A 21,053-nucleotide genomic window follows, 5' to 3' on the forward strand; every position below is an offset into this window, starting at 1 on the left:
TCGATCCGAGCGGTGCTCGTCTACGACGGAGCGTTGGCGTCCTGCAAGGAAGAGGCGTGCCGGGCACCTCGGTGACACTAGTTCTGGACCGCAAGGAGTGTGAAGGACGGTGGCCCAGCAAGGGCTTTGAGTCGTTCGAGTCTTTGTGGTTGTGAGGTGGCGGGAAACCCACCGGCGGATTCTCCTCGGCGCGTTGGTCGTCCTCGACTTTCTCCGGCAGGATAAAGCGGTCGACGGTGCGGACGAGGGAGTCCTTCGATTCAAATGTCTTAGGCAAAGGAGCGGCTCCGGTCGGCGGCGGCACGGCGTCAAGCGGTTCCCTCTTCTGGTACGACACGGCTTCGACGGGCCTCCAGCGGTTACACAAACCTGCGAACCCTGGTCGACGGCGAAGGTCCGGGTGCTTCACTTCGATCTCCTCAGCGGTCCCCGTCTCCGGTCGGCAGCCTTTCGAGGGTCTGGCGTCCAGGGAGCTTCGGCAAAGGTTTAGCGGTGCTCGATGGTCCCTCGGAGCACAGGAAGAGGGCGCCTTACCAGGTCCTCTCTCGGATCAGTCTTCGACGGATTCGGCAGCTTTCAGATCGGTCGAAGCAAATGCAGAAGCAAGTCTTCTTCTTCCAGCTGGGCGTCGAGGATCAGCAGTTCCAGTTACTCTTCAAGTGTAGACACAGCTTCTGAACAATTTCCAGTGGTGAGAGGTCCCCAGATATACTATTCTGCCTCTCATCCACACTGCTGGCACACACTCAGCAGCCAATCATACAGAAGGGCATTCATGCAGTCAGTCAGCCAATCAGGCACGCAGTGCATTCAGGCCATCCTCCTCCCTCTCAGACACTCACAACAAGGAATGTGGATTGGGACAAGTACCCAGCCATTCAAAACTACACACTGCATTCAGGCCAGTTTCGGGCAGGGCTGTCTCAGTCTTTGTCTCTCATGCCAGAAACCAGACAGCCACAACAAGGAGTGCATATTGGTCACACCATTCCATTCACCCAGGTCCCCGCCACAGGGGTACCCACAACATACAGTCACTGGGAAGGCCCCAGCTAGTCTGGCCTGGCCTTCACATCAACTCCATATATGGAACTTCCACCCAACAGCCGGTCAGGGGGAAGGGACAGAGTCAGGGCTTCCCAGGACTTTGGGAAAACAAGGTAAGAGGCAATAGAAAGCAAGAGGCCACAGGGGCCATCTTGTTTCCTATCAGGAATCAACTGATTCCAATGGCAGGGCCTGGGTATCCCAAAATGGAGGACACCCAGAGCACCTGTCAGATTCAGCATGGTGCTGCCACCAGCCTATACCCTGCTCTGTGGGTCACACACAGGTGCCCAAAAACATACACTAGGGGCCCAGAATTGTACCCCCACCCATGGATGCCATAAAGGTATCCCATGGGTCTGTACACCAAACCAAAAATAGGAAGAGCTGCACTGCCAGGAGTCCCACATGGACTCCTGGGCAGAAAACAATACAGAACACAATATGAAAAAGGACTACAGGACAAGGACAGGGAGGCCCTGTCCCTCCAATGCATTTCCAGCATCACAGTTAGTACCAAAGGCATGATCCAAGGAACTGAGATTCTGTGTGGATTATAGAGCTCTTAATGCAGTCACCAAGACTGATGACCATCCGTTGCCAAGGACAGATGAGTTGGTGGATAAACTTGGTGCAGCCAAGTTCCTCAGCACATTTGACTTAACGTCAGGCTTTTGGCAAATAGCCCTGACAGACCATGCCAAGGAGAAAACTGCATTTTCTACCCCGGTTGGCTTATACCAGTTCACGGTTATGCCTTTTGGTTTGAAAAATGCACCTGCTACATTCCAAAGGATGGTAAATCAGGTTCTAGCTGGGATGGAGGACTTCTGCATGGCATACTTGGATGACATTGCAGTGTTCAGCCACTCCTGGGAGGAACATGTGAACCACCTAGGATATGTTTTGCAGGCTCTTCAGAAGGCCAATCTGAGCATAAAGGCAAGTAAATGCCAGATTGGACAGAGTAAAGTGGTCCACCTTGGGCATGAGGTAGGAGGTGGAGAAATAAGGCCTTTGCTCAGCAAGATTGAAGCTGTGCAAAATTGGACAACACCTACTACTCAGACCCAGGTGAGAGCCTTCTTAGGCCTCACTGGGTACTACAGGAATTTCATTGAGAACTATGGGACCATAGCTTCTCCACTGAATGTAATCTCCTCTCCAAAATTCTCTAAGAAGGTCAGATGGAATGAGGAGTGCAATCAGGCATTTGAAAACCTGAAGAAAGCTCTTTGCTAAGATCCAGTACTGAGAGCTCCTGACTATCACCAAACTTTCATTGTACAAACTGATGCTTCCAATGTAGGTATAGGTGCAGTCCTTAGCCAACTGGATGGGCAGGGTAGGGAACACCCCATTTGCTTCATCAGTAGAAAACTGAAGGATCCTGCGACAAGGTGGGCAACAATTGAAAGAGAATGTTTTGCCATTGTGTGGGCTCTGAAGAAGTTTAGGCCATACTTGTATGGTTCTACTTTTGTCATTCAGACTGACCACCAACCCTTCAGATGGTTGATGCAAATGAAAGGGGAAAATCCAAAACTATTGAGATGGTCAATCTGCCTTCAGGGGTTTGATTTCACCATTGAGCACCGGTCAGGGTGTCACGACCAAAATGCTGATGGTCTCTCTAGGATGTATGTCACCGACTAGAGGTATGAGATTCATCCAGGAGTGGATTCAATCCTCCTGTCCCTTAGTCTGGCGGGGGGGGGGGGCGAGTGTTAGGGAGAATTCTCTGTTAAGGCTAATTTCCCAAACCTAGTGAGTCCCCCAGCAGCTTTGCTGGATTTTTGGGGTTTGTTTTTTTCTCCTGCTAAGAGTGAGAATCTTTTCCTCCCACTCTTAGGCATGATTTGAGATGTACCTTTGACTTTGTATGTGTGCATGGGCTATGGGGTAACCTCTTTTTACTCCATAGGGCATCATCTGTTTTCCTATGTGTGTTACACAGCACCCTACGTGCAGTAACACAGGGGTGTCCTAGTGACCCCCAAACATAGATTCCATACCCTGGGACTGACTACTGTCTCTCAGGGCATGTAAAGTCACTGTTGGCTTTACTAGTCCAAATCTGTGAACAGAACCAGTACAAACCATCATATTGTGGAAGTACTGGGTAGGGGTAATTTGATTGCCCCTGGGTCTGTTTTCAAGGGGGCACTGTCCTGTCCCCCCTTGTCGAGTTTCTGGCTGGTGGCAGTGGTTACTACGTGAAATATTCCTTTGGAATATTCTCTATGGGATTTTCCCATTGATTTTAAACGCACCACTTTTTGGTGCAATGTTAAAGATACCGCCGGTTTATTTAATTAATATTAATTCCCCGGTTGGGTCTTTTTGCCAGAACTCGGTTCTAAAATGGCGTTTGTATCCGTCTCTGTGACTCCAACAAAGGTCGAGCCCTATGTTCCACTATTTTGGCGGGCTTCTCCACAGAAGTCCTCCAAGTGGTGCCACTCTGTCTGGGTTCCATAGGAGGGGTGGAGGAGGGATTAGGCACCCTGGACTGCGCTGCCTCGGCAACCCAAGTCGCACTCTTCTCTGATTGGCCCAGTAGTGAGCCGCCCGGCTCACCACTTAGCATGTGTGATTGACAGCTAGGCTGATGAATGGGGGTTTTGCTGCATAAAAGCAGGGCCTTTGGGACTGGAACTTCAGAAGTCGCCACAGGACCTAAGAATCCAACGAGGAAGAAGCTGAGCCACCTGCAACCCGACAACACCACCGGTGAAGCCCTGCTGCACGAACTCACCACTTTCCAACGACTGGGAAGATCTTCATCTGGAGAGTCTTTCCACCTTTGAGCTGGAAGGAACAACCAGTTCACCTTCTTTCGCTCCCAGAAGCGTTCCTAGGTTGAATTGCCCGTGCCAAGCACCCCGGCGGCCGGATAGCCAAGCTCACCACTTTTGACCGTGAATAAAAGGACCGCACCTTTTAATCTGGAACTCCGCGGCTGGTTTCATCCCTGGGCAGTGCAACGACTCCTATCTTCCTCTACGACGAGATCCTCTCTTCCTCTGACTGGAACATTGAGCTGCAACCACTGCCAGGAACAACTGCCCCCACTGGAGCTTCCTTCCCATTTAAGGTACTGGGCCTCATTACGACCCAGGCGGTAAGTTACCGCCTGGGCCGTGACTTTACCACCATGGCGTAAACTACATTTACGCCATGGTGGTTGGCGGACTTACCGCCCCATTCCGACATTGGCGGGGCGGTAAGTCCCCAATCCCCATTTACCCTTCCCCATTCCCATTTTTGCCCCATAGGGCATAATGGGAGTGGGGAAGGCGTTAATTACGCCACCGTAAATTACGGTGGCGTAATTAACTCCATGGTCCCTTAGCGCCATGGATTTTAACACCTGCTAAAAGCAGGTGTTAAAAGCGCCATGGCGCTAGGGGACCTCGTACTCAGGCGGTAAGGGTCGGCGCTGTTAACGCTGCCGTAAACCCCTTACCGCCTGGGTCGTAATCCTGCCTGGCCTCCCTTTCTACAGAGTGTTGCAGGTGTCCCCTAAATCCCTGTCCTCTATACTGGGTTGTCCCCAGACCTGCTAACTTTGCCTTTCTGAACTAACCCTACTCCTTTTTGACTTTTCTGCAAAGACTTTAATTGCATTTCCACTGTGTGATCTTGGGCACATTCCGCCTTGCTCTCTCCAAGAGTGGGCCTGGCCTATGAACTTTTTGCTCTACAGTAGACCATGCCTTTCTTGACTTGCTGTGGTTTCTTAAAAGTGTTGGTATTGTGATATTTCCATACTCTGCCTTTTCTCCCCCTTTTTAACTGAATTATTGGAGTGCCATCTAATGTTACGCGCTCACCTCTGTTTTGCAAATAGGTGGTGTCTTAACTTAGACTTGTCAAATAATTTAACTAGGGAGGTGTATATACTTATAGTGAATGTGTTTGAACTTGCTTGATATATTAGTGCCAGTGTATTTTCATAAGTGTGTTTTTAAATAAATAATTATATACTTTTATACCAAAGCTCTGGTCAGTGTTTGCTTGTGCTACTGTCTTTTTGTACCTAATGTGTACACTCTATATACTGCCTAACTCTTCTTGAGAGAAGTCTGACTGCTCAGCCACAGCTACCAGGTAAATCTGGGTGGTGCAGACTGCTACCAATTGGGTTTACTGCCAACACCTGTAGTCTTAATCTTTTTGCAGTGCTCCCCAAGGGAACTGCACAGGATTCTGCCTAACAAACGCCATATAATATCATATCTTAGCCATGCATGAGATTCAGCATTACCTCAAGTCGTGTAGTCATTTTGCACGTTAGCATTTAAAGAGTAGAATGACTTAATATGTATTCTTGCATTGGACCTACATTATAATTGAAACTGTTCTTTTATAATTAATAAACTAAACTATAACACAGTGTATAACGAGCAGTTTCTAAGCACTAGCCCGGGATTCGAACCTGTGTTGCTAAGTGTTGTCTTGCTTCCAAGAAACACTCGTTGCCTCTGAGCTATCATCCTGGGCAAATTAACAAGTATGAAAAGATTTGATCATTTCCTGTGGAAGTCTGGGCTTTGAGGCAGGCTTATCAGTTGTTTTGGAACACCCAGGTACAGTATGGCTAGTGTAGCTTCTGGGATGCAACCCAATGGTCCTGGATGTTATCCAATAGTTATTTTTGTTTTGGTTAATAGTATCCAATGTTCTGATAACAATAACTAAGTCCTTAAAGACTACAATGGACAACCAGGGTTCTGGGCTAGGCCGGATGTGAGGGAGATTGTTGACTGATGTCAGCATTGAGCACAAAAAGAGGTTCTCCATAACACCGACCCAACAAGCAAACAATAAATAAATACGCCCACATAAAGCACCAGGAAGAGGGGCACAGTACACTCCTTACTCATGAAGGAAGCTCTATTGTGTATGTATTAAGCCATACCAAAGCTAGCGGCAAATGGGCTCCGTGCGTGTGTGTTGTGTTGCTTGGACTGCTGCGGTCTGTGCGCAGAGTTGAAACTACCTTTCCCAGAATGCCCAGCAGGCCACCATCTTGGGAAACAAAGCCTATAAAAGGCCATGACCCTTTGCAGTCTGTGCCTGGTGTTCGCGGTTCACGTGAGTAATGCTAACCTGTTAGAAACCCGGTCCAGGTGGTGTGATTACTTCCTGCTTTGCTGCCTCCTTGTTTCTTCCTGGAGGTTCTTCATTCATTGGGCTCCCGTCTGGCTTTAGGATGAACCCCTGTGCTCTGCACAGTTTCTGGACCTGAAAGAAGAAAAGCAGAAAAATGTTTCGGTGTGGCATGAGCATGCAAGTTGAATCCATTGCAATATCTGAAAGACCTGCTGCGTGCTGAAATGCGCCTGACACTTGGGCAATACCTTCTCATCTGTTAAACTATGCTTGAGACCTGTTGAGTGCCATAAGTGCATTGGATCTTTGGTCTAATTACTTTATTTGTTAAAAAAATGCTTCATGTGAAGTAACACTGTGCTTATGGAAGGGTGTTGATATAGCGAAGCCAAAGACGAGTGGCACTAACATCGCGGATGGGCCGCTTGTACGCAACCAATGAACATATCATGAACCTATCAAACCACGCTGTGAGCCCCTTGCAAAGAAATACCAGGTACATATCAGTGATGGGAAGTGAAAGAAACCAGAGGAAGGAGAGGAAGACAAGGGTTGGAGGCTAGGTTACGTGGTCATTGCTTTTACCTCTCTCTCCCCTCTATGCAGGCTGTGCTAACCACAGCCAGGGATAGTGATGGGAGGCAAAGGAACCAGGGGAAGCAGGGGAAGACAAGGGTTGGTCTACCACAACCAATATATATTGGTTGCCTGAAGAAGTTGGAGTGTCTAGGGGACCAATAATGTCAATCACCACCCTCTCAAAAGGAACTCCTACCACTGGGAGGGGCACTAAAGATGACACGTTCTTGGCTCCACTCTTGCCAAAAATCTGACAAGTGTGACAGCTCCAACAGAATCTATCTACATCAGACCCCATCTTGGGCCAGTAAAAATACAGATATATCTGCTTTTTGGTCTTCTTGAAACTCAAATGACCAGCCGGAGGGGGTTCATGGGATAACTGAAGTATCTGGTGTCTCACCTCCTGGGGCACTATAAGTCTTCTGTAGTCTCCTGGGGTAGACTCAATAGGTTCCCTGTAGAGGAGGCCATCCTTCCAGCTGGGAAGCTGCCTGTTGGCGAAGACCTTCAAGAGTAGGACACTCTCTTTGACCTCTGCTGAAGTCTGCCCCAGAGGGTCCACCTTCTGCAAGTAAAGTCTGCATCTCCGGATGTGTGATGCTGGAAATGCATTGGAGGAACAGGGCCTTCCTGTCCTTGTCCTATAGTGCTTTTTTATTTGTGTTATGTATTGTTTTCTGCCCAGGGGTCCATGTGGGACTCCTGGCAGTGCAGCTCTTCCTATTTTTGGTTTGGTGTACAGACGCATGGGATACCCTTATGGCACCCATGGTGGGGGTACAACCCTGTGCCCCTAGTGTATGTTTTTGGGCACCTGTGTGTGGCCCACAGAGCAGGGTATGGGCTGGTGGCAGCTCCATGCTGAATTTGACAGGTGCTCTGAGTGTCCTCCATTTTGGCATACCCAGGCCCTGTCATTGGAATCAGTTGATTCCTGATAGGAAACAAGATGCCCCCCATGGCCTCTTGCTTTCTACTGCTTGTTACCTTGTTTTCCCAAAGACCTGGGAAGCCCAGACTATTGGCCTCATCACGACCTCGGCGGTAACCCTTAAATCCAGCGGTAGCACTATTACCGCCGGATTTAAGGGTCCACCGAATCAGGGCTTTGGCGGATTTCGCCCCAGCTCTTGGCTGGGGGAAATCCGCTGAAAATTTGCGCTATTACCGCCGGCGGGAAATCCGCCGGCGGTAAGAGCGCAAATTTTCCCCATTGAGCCCAATGGGGAATGGGGCATTCCCGAATGGGCTCAATGAGGAATGGGGACTTCCAAGTCCGCCCAACTCGTGATCCCGCGCTATTAGCGCCGGGGGCTATGGCGGTCGCGCTAATAGCCCCCACGCTAATAGCGTTAGCGCCGAGGTCGTGATCAGGCCCTATTTCCCTTCCCCTGACTGGCTGTTGGGTGGAAGTTTCATATATGGTATTGCAGTGAAGTACAGACCAGACTGGCTGGAGCCTTCCCAGTGACTGTATGTTGTGGGTACACCCTGTGGGTGGGACCTGGGTGAATGAAGTGTGTGACCAATATGCACCTTTTGTTGTGGATATCTGGTTTCTAGTATGAAACACAATGACTGAGACATCACTGCCCGAAAGTGGTATGAATGCAGTGTGTAGTTTTGTATGGCTGGGTACTTGTCCCAATACACATTCCTTGTTGTGAGTGTCTAAGTGTGAGTGTCTGAGAGGGAGGAGAATGGCCTGAATGCACAGTATGCCTGATTGGTTGACTGAATGCCGAATGCCCATCCGTTTGATTGGTTGCCTGAGTGTGACCCAGCAGAATGGGGGCCTCTCACTGCTAGAATTCATTCAGAAGGAGGAGAACAAAAAGAAGCACCGAACATTCCGTGCACCGCCATCGACCAGGGTTCGCAGGTTTGCTCTAACCGCTGGAGGCCAGTTGATGCAGTGTTGCCCAGAAGCAGGGACCGCTTGAAGCCGTGCCGTCAACGACCGGAGCCGCACTATCGACATCGAGGTGCCCCGCACGCCTCATCCTTGCAGGACGTCTTCGACTCGTCGTCGACGAGCACTGCCAGGAACGAAGCTGCTGCCTCGATGCCACCGAACTTCCATCGAGGATGCTCGACGCCGAGTTCATTTTCTTCGAGGCCCATCGACGATCCGTGTCTTCTGCTTTAAAGGGAGTCACTCAAGAAGGATCCCTCAACGCCTCCTCGAGGAATTCTGATATTCCAGGTACATTGGGGTGGTAGAAACATTTTAGAAGGGAATCAGACTCATTGAGCCTCATTACGACTTGGGCTGTAAGGGTTAACGGTCACTGGTAATGACGCCAGTGCCGGAAAACCCTTACCGCCCAATTCCGAGGTCCCTTAGTGGGAACCGCTAAGGACGTGTGTTCTGAACACACGTTCTGTGCGGTTCCCGTTAAGGGACCTTGGAGCAAATAACGGTACCGCAATTTGCAGTACCGTTATTAGCGCCTTCCCCATTCCCATGGGCAATGGTCTACAGAATGGGGACTTACCGGGTCCTCCAGGGTCGGAATGACCCGGTAAGTCCCCATTCTGCCAGACCAGACCCGGTTTGGGAGGCATCCATGGTGCTGGTAGCACCATGGCTACCGCCCAACTCGGAATGACCCCCATTGAACAATATATGGACTGGGCTTGTAGTATATCTTTATTTTACAGGTAGCCCAGGTGTGGGGGGGATCTCCACACAGAACTGTGTCTAGTGGTAGGGGCCAGTATTCTGCCAATTGTTCTAACCAACTGCTTTCCCTCCTATGTCTATTGTTGGTTACATTTATTAATTGATTTGTGTGACATTTGACCAGAGTACAGTTGATGCACTTTAATGAAATCTGCTAATAATTGTGGTACCACTTAGAACTGTCGATATATGCCATTGTAGATTAACTGAGTACAAAGTGAGTTATTGTGATTGTGTATATAACCTTGAACCTTAATTATATAAAGACTGTGGGGGTCATTACGAGGTTGGAGGTAGCCATGGTGCAATTAGCACCATGGCTACCCCCTTACCGCATTCCGGGTTCCCGAAATAGGGACTTACTGGGTCATTCCAACCTTGGAGGACCCCGTAAGTCCCCATTCCGGGAACCATTCCCCATTCCCATTCGAGCCCCCATAGGGCTCAATGGGAATGGGGATGGACCTAATAACAGTTCCACAATTTGCGGTACCGTTATTAGCTCTGAAGTCCCTTAACGGGACCCTTCCATAACGCCTGGTAAAACCAGGTGTTAAGGAAGGGACCCGCTAAGGGACCTCAGAATAGGGTGCTAAGGGATTGCCAGCACCGGTGTCCTTACCGGTGCCGGTAATCCTTTACCTCCAACCTCGTAATGACACCCTGGGCCTCATTCCAGGGTTGGTGCTATTCATGGCGCTATTAGCGCCATGACTAGCACCATTACCGGTACCGTGTCTGCCCTGGTTCGATGGGGACTTACCGGTCTAGTCTGACCTTTGCGGGACCAGTAAGTCCCAATTGAAAATGTCAATCCCCATTCCCATTTGAGCACCCATAGGGCTCAATGGGAATGGGGAGGGTGCTAATAACGGTACCGTAAATTACGGTACCGTTATTAGCTCTGAAGTCCCTTTGCGGGTCCCGTCCATAACGCCTGTTAAAAGCAGGCGTTAAGGACGGGGCCGCAAAGGGACCTCGGAACAGGGCGCAAAGGGATTACCGGCACCGGTCTCCTTACTGGTACCGGTAATCACTTTGCACCCACCTCGGAATGAGGCCCCCTGTGTTTTCACTAATACAGTGGGGGTCACTACGAGGTTGGAGGTAGCCATGGTGCTACTAGCACCATGGCTACCTCCTTACCGCATTCCGGGTCCGTGTTCCCGAAATAGGGACTTACTGGGTCATTCCAACCTTGGAGGACTCGGTAAGTCCTCATTCTGGGAACCATTCCCCATTCCCATTCGAGCCCCCATAGGGCTCAATGCGAATAGGGATGGAGCTAATTACGGTACCGCAATTTGCGGTACCGTTATTAGCTCTGAAGTCCCTTAACGGGTCCCTTCCATAACGCCTGGTAAGGAAGGGACCCGCTAAGAGACCTCGGAATAGGGTGGTAAGGGATTACCGGCACCGGTGTCCTTACCGGTGCCGGTAATCCCTTACCTCCAACCTCGTAATGACCCCCGGTGTGTGGACATTCCTTTGTGGGTGCTTGGGGACTACACTGTACTTATGAACCAGCCCGCATCACCTCCTGAGAAGCTAGGTTTTGATTGCTTGACCATAGCTACCGAATAGAGAATCTTGGCTGGGGTCCTCTGTGTCTCTCCTCTACCATTTAGAGAGCAAGAGTACAGACACCCTCCTCCAGTCTTTACAGGATGGTCTTTAGGATCCAGATCTCCAAACATAGGGAAGGGCTTCTAGCTCAGTTTTACCAGTTGCTGTTTCACCACTTTCTGGTTGGTCCTCCCACTCAGCCTCACCTGGGAAGGGGTCACTGGGGTGACCTGGGACTAGCCTCTCAGGGATGTTCTTGTCCTTAGAACAGGTTTAGGTATTATACCTAAATCATTAATTCTCATATCATTCATTCTCCCTCCTCTCTCCTCGACGGATCCCTGCTGCCTGTGCTCCGGAGCCCCCAACCACGCTGCATTCATCTGAAGATTGCATGCCTTTTGCAGGGTAAGATCTGCAATTTCGCTGTACACCGAGTGCATGTCGCGCATTCTGTGCTCATAATCCAGAACATTTTCAAGTGCGCTCTGGAGGCTGAGGATTGCTTGTCTTGCAATCTTGTTTCTACATTTCTTTGGTATTTGTTGACTTTAGCTAAATACTGACTGTTGCACACATTGTTCTACCTAGCATTCTGGCCCGTCTAAGATGGCTGCACTCTTTTGGACTACCTAAAGTGGCTTGCCTAGCCTGCCTGCCCTCCACCCCATTGGCTGCCTGGGCCTTCTTTCCCAATCACGGTAGCCGGGTGGCGGGACCCGGCATCTCGTCTAAGGCCGATTACGCTGCCCTTTGCCCCATTCATTCTCCCTCCTCTCTCCTTGACGGATCCCTGCTGCCTGTGCTCTAGTGCCCCCACCCATGCTGCATTCATCTGAAGATCGCATGCCTTTTGCAGGGTAAGACCTGCAATTTTGCTGTGCACAGAGTGCATGTTGCGCATTTTGTGCTCATAATCCATAACATTTTCAAGTGCGCTCTGGAGGCTGAGGATTGCTTGCCTTGCAATCTTGTTTCTACATTTCAATGTTATTTGCGGCCTTTGTTTAAGGCCCACGACAAAGGCCCCTATCTGCTCCCTGTTCGCTACAGCATGCTACATGGGACAATATCAGACCCCTGTCCCTCCCTGAGGCTGGAACCTCACTTGGCTTGGAAACTGGACTACCTAGACTTTCTTATCTCACTCACCATGGGTTAGTTCCCTCCTACCGATGACTTTGTGCTTTCACACGTTTTCGTTCTTTTCAAGGATTAGCTTCAAAATTATGGAATTCTCTGCCCTTTGATATCTGTTCCTGTCCCAACTTAGCTCTTTTCAAGAAACGTCTCAAACTTCATCTTCTTCTTTCCTCATAAAGATTTCTCCTGACTTTTGGCTGCACTTGACTCATTTCCTCATGCCTCAGTTGGCATTCACTATATGTGTGTAATGTTCAAAAGGTGTTGACTCTGTAACCCTTAATCTAACCATCTAAGTGTTTCAAACATTCACACACCCAGGTCGCCCAAGGGGTACCATGATGCTTTTTGAGGGTCCTAAGTCTCTTAAGAAACTGGGAGGGAGTTTTCCCAAATTTGGCTATTAATGCCAGCTTCATATTTTCATATTCTTGTCTCTCAAGTTCACCCGATTCCATTACAGCTTCAGATGCATTCTGGGGGAGCCTAGACAAAAGCCAGGGAATTAAATAATTCTCTCTGAGTCCCTGAATCCCATGAGTGTATTCAGAAGTACCCAACCTATCCAATATATCAAGTTTCACATCATACATACTCACTGCTTCTTTGGGCAGGTGAGGCCTCATGGGACTGGAAGACCTAGAGGACCCCGGGAGGGAATCAGATTCAAGAGACAATCTTTTCATATCAAGTGTATGTTGCAGTTCCATCTCCCTGAGTCTGATGTCCGGATGTTTGGCCTCAGTTTAGCTTTCAACTTTTTGAACTCCAACTCTAATCTCATTATCTCAACAGAAACATATTCTGGGCTGAATGTTGGACCTTGTGGGGTCCCCATGGAAATGGGTTGAGGCAAAAGGGAAGGTTGTGGCAAAGAGGGGCTCCTTTCCTGCGACTCCTATACCTCCTCCGACTCCTCTTGCAGAATGGAGTAAGACTCTAAACTGTCATCCTCATCATTCTCCACATTTCTTGGGTTAGTAGGTGTTGTAGGCCTACTACCCAACCTTTGGTGATTCAACAACATTGGGCCTCATTACGAGTCACCCGGTATGGAAATAACGGTGACGTTAAACCAGCCGCCACCGTTGTTTCCATGCCGGGTGATCTCGAGTCCTGCAGGCGGAGGTGTCATTCCCGCCAGGTCTGACCTGGCAGGTTTAACACCGCCCGCCTGCAGGCGGACGTGGAAACACCGGCACCATCAGGAGATGGTGCCGGTGTTTCCATGGTCCCCATTCCCATTGAGTCCTATAATTCCTGGGTCACCGGGGTTGTAATGCCCCGGTAATTCTGGGAATCACGGAGGCGGAATGGTAAAACGAGTCCAGCGGTAACCGAGCCGTAAAAAACATCAGGTTACCGCCGGACTCGTAAGGAGGCCCATGGCTAATAGCGCCATGAATACCTCCAAACCCGTACCGACTCCGCCCTGGTGAATGGAGCTATTACTGGCCCATTCCAAGGTTGGATGGACCGGTAATTCCCCATTCACCAGGGTCCTTCCCCATTCCCATTTAGGGCTCAATGGGAATGGGGAAGGGGCCAATAACGGTACCGTAAATTACGGTAATGTTATTAGCACTAAAGTCCCTTTGCGGGTCCCGTCCTTAACGCCTGCTAAAAGCAGGCGTTAAGGAAGGACCCGCAAAGGGAACTCAGAGTAGGGCGGTAAGGGATTACCGGCACCGGTGCCCTTACCGGTGCCGGTAATCCCTTACCGGTGCCGGTAATCCCTTACCGCCCACCTTGTAATGAGGCCCATTGTCTTTCCTTTTACAGTAAGACTCCTGACTTTACACATTTCTTTCAGTTGATCTACTGTTAAAATGACCAGGGCTTTCTGACAGAAGTTATCCATATCTGGTATGTAACAATTGCTGTTCATTTTCTGATGGAGCTTAGCCTTGCACAGTAAAACACTCACTGTAACAACTCTGCACAAATCCTCACCACCTGCCACCAGTGTTGTGTTAGGCAAGATTGTATGTAGTAACCCTGTGGGAGACTACAACAACCATGTCCTCTTGGCAATAGATACCCTCCTATTGGTATAGGTCTGTACTACACAAGTTGGTAGAGTGTCTGAGCAGCCAGACTTATATCAAGAGGGGTCAATGTGAGCTGGAGGGTTTCAACATAGAGGTTCACAAACGCAAGTCGTCAAACAACACTTATACGCAAGACCTAGCAACAATAGCTGCAGTGTGAGAGCTGTGAGGACTTGATGAAGACCTAGCAATACTATCTGCCGGGTATGAGGACTTTATGAAGACCTAGCAACGCTATCTTCAGGGTGTGAACTGTGACGACTTGATGAAGACCTAGCAACAATAGCTGCAGAGTGTGAGCTGTGAGGGCTTGATGAAGACCTAGCAACGCTATCTGCAGGGTGTGAGCTGTGAGGACTGGTTGAAGACCCAGCAATGCTATCTTCAGGGTGTGAGCTGTGAGGACTTGATAAAGACCTAGCAACGCTATCTGCAGGGTGTGAGCTGTGAGGGCTTGATAAAGACCTAGCAACAATAGCTGCAGGGTGTGAGCTGTGAGGACTTGTTGAAGACCTAGCAACGCTATCTGTAGGGTGTGAGCTGCGAGGACTTGATGAAGACCTAGCAACAATAGCTGCAGGGTGTGAGCTGTGAGGACTTGAGGAAGACCTAGCAACACTATCTGCCGGGTGTGAGCTGTGAGGACTTGTTGAAGACCTAACAACAATAGCTGCAGGGTGTGAGCTGTGAGGACTTGTTGAAGACCTAGCAACCCTATCTTCAGGGTGTGAGCTGTGAGGACTTGATAAAGACCTAGCAACGCTATCTGCAGGTTGTGAGCTGAGGACTTGATGAAGACCTAGCAACCCTATCTTCAGGGTGTGAGCTGTGAGGACTTGATGAAGACCTAGCAACGCTATCTGCAGGGTGTGAGCTGTGAGGGCTTGATGAAGACCTAGCAACGCTATCTGCCGGGTGTGAGCTGTGAGGACTTGATTAAGACCTAGCAACAATAGCTGCAGGGTGAGAGCTGTGAGGGCTTGATGAAGACCTAGCAACGCTATCTTCAGGGTGTGAACTGTGATGACTTGATGAAGACCTAGCAACAATAGCTGCAGGGTGTGAGCTGTGAGGGCTTGATGAAGACCTAGCAACGCTATCTGCAGGGTGTGAGCTGTGAGGACTTGTTGAAGACCCAGCAACGCTATCTTCAGGGTGTGAGCTGTGAGGACTTGATAAAGACCTAGCAACGCTATCTGCAGGGTGTGAGCTGTGAGGGCTTGATAAAGACCTAGCAACAATAGCTGCAGGGTGTGAGCTGTGAGGACTTGTTGAAGACCTAGCAATGCTATCTGTAGGGTGTGAGCTGTGAGGACTTGATGAAGACCTAGCAACAATAGCTGCAGGGTGTGAGCTGTGAGGACTTGAGGAAGACCTAGCAACACTATCTGCCGGGTGTGAGCTGTGAGGACTTGATAAAGACCTAGCAACAATAGCTGCAGGGTGTGAGCTGTGAGGACTTGTTGAAGACCTAGCAACCCTATCTTCAGGGTGTGAGCTGTGAGGACTTGGTAAAGACCTAGCAACACTATCTGCCAGGTGTGAGCTGTGAAGGCTTGATGAAGACCTAGCAACGCTATCTGCCGAGTGTAAGCTGTGAGGGCTTGATGAAGACCTAGCAACGCTATCTGCCGGGTGTGAGCTGTGAGGACTTGATTAAGACCTAGCAACAATAGCTGCAGGGTGAGAGCTGTGAGGGCTTGATGAAGACCTAGCAGCGCTATCTGTAGGGTGTGAGCTGTGAGGACTTGATGAAGACCTAGCAACGCTATCTGCCGGGTGTGAGCTGTGAGGGCTTGATGAAGACCTAGCAACACTATCTGCCGGGTGTGAGCTGTGAGGGCTTGATGATAACCTAGTAACGCTATCTGCCGGGTGTAAGCTGTGAGGACTTGATGATCTAGCAAAAATAGCTGCAGGGTGTGAGCTGTGAGGGCTTGATTAAGACCTAGCAACAATAGCTGCAGGGTGTGAGCTGTGAGGGTTTGATGAAGACCTAGCAATGCTATCTGCCGAGTGTGAGCTGTGAGAACTTGATAAAGACCTAGCAACGCTATCTTCAGGGCGTGAGCTATGAGGGCTTGATGAAGACCTAGCAACGCTTTCTGCAGGTTGTGAGCAGTGTGGACTTGATGAAGACCTAGCAACGCTATCTGCAGGGTGTGAACTGTGAGGGCTTGATGGAGACCTAGCAACGCTATCTGCTGAGTGTAAGCTGTGAGGGCTTGAGGAAGAGCTAGCAACACTATCTGCAGGGTGTGAGCTGTGAGGACTTGATGAAGACCTAGAAAAGCTATCTGCAGGGTGTGCTCTGTGAGGACTTGATGAAGACCTAGCAACACAATGTGCAATGTGTGAGCTGCGAGGACTTGATGAAGACCTAGCAACGCTATCTGCCCGGTGTGAGCTGTGAGGACTTGATGAAGACCTAGCAACGCTATCTGCCGAGTGTGAGCTGTGAGGACTTGATGAAGACCTAGCAAGGCTACCTGTAGGGTTTGAGCTGTGAGGACTTGATGAAGACCTAGCATCACTATCTGCAGGGTGTGAGCTTTGAGGACTTGATGAAGACCTAGCAGTGCTATCTGGAGGGTGTGAGCTGTGAGGGCTTGAAGAAGACCTAAGAATGCTATCTTGAGGGTGTGAGCTGTGAGGGCTTGAAGAAGACCTAGCAATGCTATCTTGAGGGTGTGAGCTGTGAGGACTTGATGATGACCTACCAACACTATCTGCAGTGTGTGAGCTGTGAGGACTTGATGATGACCTAGCATCACTATCTGCCGGGTGTGAGCTGTGAGGGCTTGATGAAGACCTAGCAACACTATCTGCCGGGTGTGAGCTGTGAGGGCTTGATGATAACCTAGTAACGCTATCTGCCGGGTGTAAGCTGTGAGGACTTGATGAAGACCTAGCAACACTATCTGCCGGGTGTGAGCTGTGAGGGCTTGATAAAGACCTAGCAACGCTATCTGCCGAGTGTGAGCTGTGAGGACTTGATGATCTAGAAAAAATAGCTGCAGGGTGTGAGCTGTGAGGGCTTGATTAAGACCTAGCAACAATAGCTGCAGGGTGTGAGCTGTGAGGGTTTGATGAAGATCTAGCAATGCTATCTGCCGAGTGTGAGCTGTGAGAACTTGATAAAGACCTAGCAACGCTATCTGGCGGGCGTGAGCTGTGAGGGCTTGATGAAGACCTAGCAACGCTTTCTGCAGGTTGTGAGCAGTGTGGACTTGATGAAGACCTAGCAACGCTATCTGCAGGGTGTGAACTGTGAGGGCTTGATGGAGACCTAGCAACGCTATCTGCTGAGTGTAAGCTGTGAGGGCTTGAGGAAGAGCTAGCAACACTATCTGCAGGGTGTGAGCTGTGAGGACTTGATGAAGACCTAGAAAAGCTATCTGCAGGGTGTGCTCTGTGAGGACTTGATGAAGACCTAGCAACACAATGTGCAATGTGTGAGCAGTGTGGACTTGATGAAGACCTAGCAACGCTATCTGCAGGGTGTGAACTGTGAGGGCTTGATGGAGACCTAGCAACGCTATCTGCTGAGTGTAAACTGTGAGGGCTTGAGGAAGAGCTAGCAACGCTATCTGCCGGGTGTGAGCTGTGAGGACTTGATGAAGACCTAGCAACGCTATCTGCCGAGTGTGAGCTGTGAGGACTTGATGAAGACCTAGCAAGGCTACCTGTAGGGTTTGAGCTGTGAGGACTTGATGAAGACCTAGCATCACTATCTGCAGGGTGTGAGCTTTGAGGACTTGATGAAGACCTAGCAGTGCTATCTGGCGGGCGTGAGCTGTGAGGGCTTGATGAAGACCTAGCAACGCTTTCTGCAGGTTGTGAGCAGTGTGGACTTGATGAAGACCTAGCAACGCTATCTGCAGGGTGTGAACTGTGAGGGCTTGATGGAGACCTAGCAACGCTATCTGCTGAGTGTAAGCTGTGAGGGCTTGAGGAAGAGCTAGCAACACTATCTGCAGGGTGTGAGCTGTGAGGACTTGATGAAGACCTAGAAAAGCTATCTGCAGGGTGTGCTCTGTGAGGACTTGATGAAGACCTAGCAACACAATGTGCAATGTGTGAGCAGTGTGGACTTGATGAAGACCTAGCAACGCTATCTGCAGGGTGTGAACTGTGAGGGCTTGATGGAGACCTAGCAACGCTATCTGCTGAGTGTAAGCTGTGAGGGCTTGAGGAAGAGCTAGCAACGCTATCTGCCGGGTGTGAGCTGTGAGGACTTGATGAAGACCTAGCAACGCTATCTGCCGAGTGTGAGCTGTGAGGACTTGATGAAGACCTAGCAAGGCTACCTGTAGGGTTTGAGCTGTGAGGACTTGATGAAGACCTAGTATCACTATCTGCAGGGTGTGAGCTTTGAGGACTTGATGAAGACCTAGCAGTGCTATCTGGAGGGTGTGAGCTGTGAGGGCTTGAAGAAGACCTAGGAATGCTATCTTGAGGGTGTGAGCTGTGAGGGCTTGAAGAAGACCTAGCATCACTATCTGCAGTGTGTGAGCTGCGAGGACTTGATGATGACCTAGCATCACTATCTGCCAGGTGTGAGCTGTGAGGACTTGATATGATATGATTATATGGCATGTATAGCGCGCCAATACACGTGTGTCAAGGCGCGACAAGGCAAGGGAGGGGCAACAGAGGGAAGACAGAGACAACGATCCTACTAGGCCAGGTGACATTGAGATTGCGGAAGTGCAGGTGAGGGGCGAAGGGGACAAGTGCATGGGTGGAAGGGGAGAGGGCAGTGCAGAACATAGATAAATAATAAAATAAGTAAGACAATAAATAAATAAAAAATAAATCAAACAATAAATAAAAGTGCGGCCAGCTGGTGGCCAGTGCAAGGGTAAGTGCAGACTAGGGTTGTAACAGTACACAGGTATACCGGTATAAATACCGTGAAAACTTTCATGAAGTTCTAATAACCGTCACGTGGTTCATAGGGTTTTACCGTATTGGTGGCCAGCCTGCTTTTGCGATGGGTTTGCACATGAAGGCTGCAATGAGAACTGTGTGGCTTCTTTCGCAGCCGACCTGAGAGGCTGAGTTTACCTGGCCTTCTTTCAATGGGAGCCTTGTGTGTTGTAAACTAGCAGCAGGCGGTGCTCACGTGAAATGTTCAATTAAACGAACATCACATCCTCATGTTTGTTATTTTGCCCAATAGTTTATTTTGAAATCATAAACTGTGCTCTTTTCTCAGTGCTTCCCATGGGCAGCACCCAAACATCCCAGAGCCTCCGGACGTGCTGAACAGTAAGTCACCCCACAGATCAGATAACAGAGCAAGTTATGTCATTTGTACATTCTTGCAAGCTCTCAGGGCCGTCATGAGAAGGTACCGCCATGTGGAGAGGATGGCTGCAAGCCTGATGTTTGTTCAGGGAAAGGCAAGTTTAAAGTGTGCATGCGTTTCTTTTGTTTTATTCTCCAAGTTAAAAGTATTATAGGTATTGCAGAGGGAGAGAGAGCAGCCACGAGGCTCGTTGCTCAGCAACCCCCTCTCCATGAGCCTAATGTAACTATTTTGCCCTGCATTAGCAGCAGACATTCCAAGAGCTCTATGCAAGGGCCCCTCTGGGGGCTTGGCTGCTTGGGCTGCACTGGCTGGGCAAAGGCCAGTGCAGTCTTACTGTTGTGGATACTATGACTGGACTATACCCTATCTGGCTGCCAATGCCTGGTGATTATAGCACAGCAGCAGATTAGGAGATTTCCTGGTGACAGCATACTTAAGAGGAGTCGGCACACCCACTGGCCTTGGATTTGGGAGACTTACAGGACTCGAGCAGACAGACTGAAGGTAAATGGAGATTTGGGGTGGGTTGGGGTTTTAAACTGTGACCAGTACACACGATTTGCCACGTGAGTCTGTGGGAGCCCTTTAGCTGTCGTGTGTCTGCAGAATTTTACATTTCCGGAGTGCAGCGAAGGCAACCAGGGACTTTTAGCTGAAAGTACCCTTGAGGGGGCCCATCAGCTGCCTTCATGTTGCCAGTCAGCAGGTTTAGAACACATCAGTAGATTCCTTTCTACACTTCTTTCGTTCTGGTGCTTTAAATGTGCGTTTTACAGCGCTCTCTTTACGGGGTGTTTGCTGAAGCCCTTCCGGCTGTCCCTTCCCCTGTGATAGGAAGAAGTGTTATCACCTTGTGCCTTTTAACTGGGGGCCTTTAGTGTTTCAGCTCCCTCGTGGTTGTCTCATGATTATCGGAGGCTGGATTTCTTTATCTCCATTATAATATATGCGCCGCAGGGTGCCTCAGACTGTTTTCCACTCTAAGTAGGGGGGGCCCTCAGCCATGATGTTGAAATGGGCCCCCAGAATTCTTCAGCCGGGCATGAAATCAACTTTAGAAGCATGCATTACATTGTTAAAATAGTTTGCATCACTGGCCTGTTTTGCCAGTGACTAAGGTCTCTCCCAAATAGACAGCGCTGCTTACAAGTGCCTAGGTGCTGCATGATCAATGGGTTGGGTACGATTTTAGAGGTCTAAATTGCTTGTGTCATTAGCGCTGGCCTGCTCCATGATACTCATAATACACCAGACAGATAATAAACTACTGGCCAAGGCTTTGACCTTCTGACAAAACATAATTCTAAACAATACCAATAGGAAACAGAGGGATGTGACACATTGAAACCGACTTAATTCCAGAAAATCATTTAAAATAGCACGACCGAAGTGGTGCAATGACGGTGGGTGATTCTCTGGGGCTCCCAGTTCTTCACAAGCACAAGTCCCTGTTTTGAAAGGGGGGTAACGTGATTGAACATGCAAACAATATTTAAAATGTTGTGCATGTTCACTTCAGTGGCCACCTTCGTGAGACAGTGGG

At 49.5% G+C, this 21,053-nt stretch overlaps 3 protein-coding genes across 3 annotated transcripts in view; all 3 read right to left on the reverse strand.

Moving 5' to 3' along the window:
• The window catches only part of LOC138511121 (zinc finger protein 850-like), a 394,345-nt gene that overhangs the window by 361,476 nt on the left and 11,816 nt on the right, over positions 1-21,053 (reverse strand). The window lies entirely within an intron of this gene.
• The window catches only part of LOC138511120 (zinc finger protein 615-like), a 70,731-nt gene that overhangs the window by 37,858 nt on the left and 11,820 nt on the right, over positions 1-21,053 (reverse strand). Inside the window, exon 2 of the mRNA XM_069626605.1 lies at positions 6,163-6,297. The gene's annotated coding sequence lies outside the window, so the exon portion shown is untranslated. The remainder of the gene's footprint in view (positions 1-6,162; positions 6,298-21,053) is intronic.
• On the reverse strand, positions 17,236-18,792 carry LOC138511103 (uncharacterized). Its single transcript, XM_069626587.1, has one exon. The coding sequence runs from the start codon at positions 18,790-18,792 to the stop codon at positions 17,236-17,238; it is 1,557 nt and encodes a 518-aa protein (XP_069482688.1).

This window comes from Ambystoma mexicanum, chromosome 6p, assembly GCF_040938575.1.
Source record: "Ambystoma mexicanum isolate Mex_15411 chromosome 6p, UKY_AmexF1_1, whole genome shotgun sequence".
NCBI classification, from domain to species: domain Eukaryota; kingdom Metazoa; phylum Chordata; class Amphibia; order Caudata; family Ambystomatidae; genus Ambystoma; species Ambystoma mexicanum.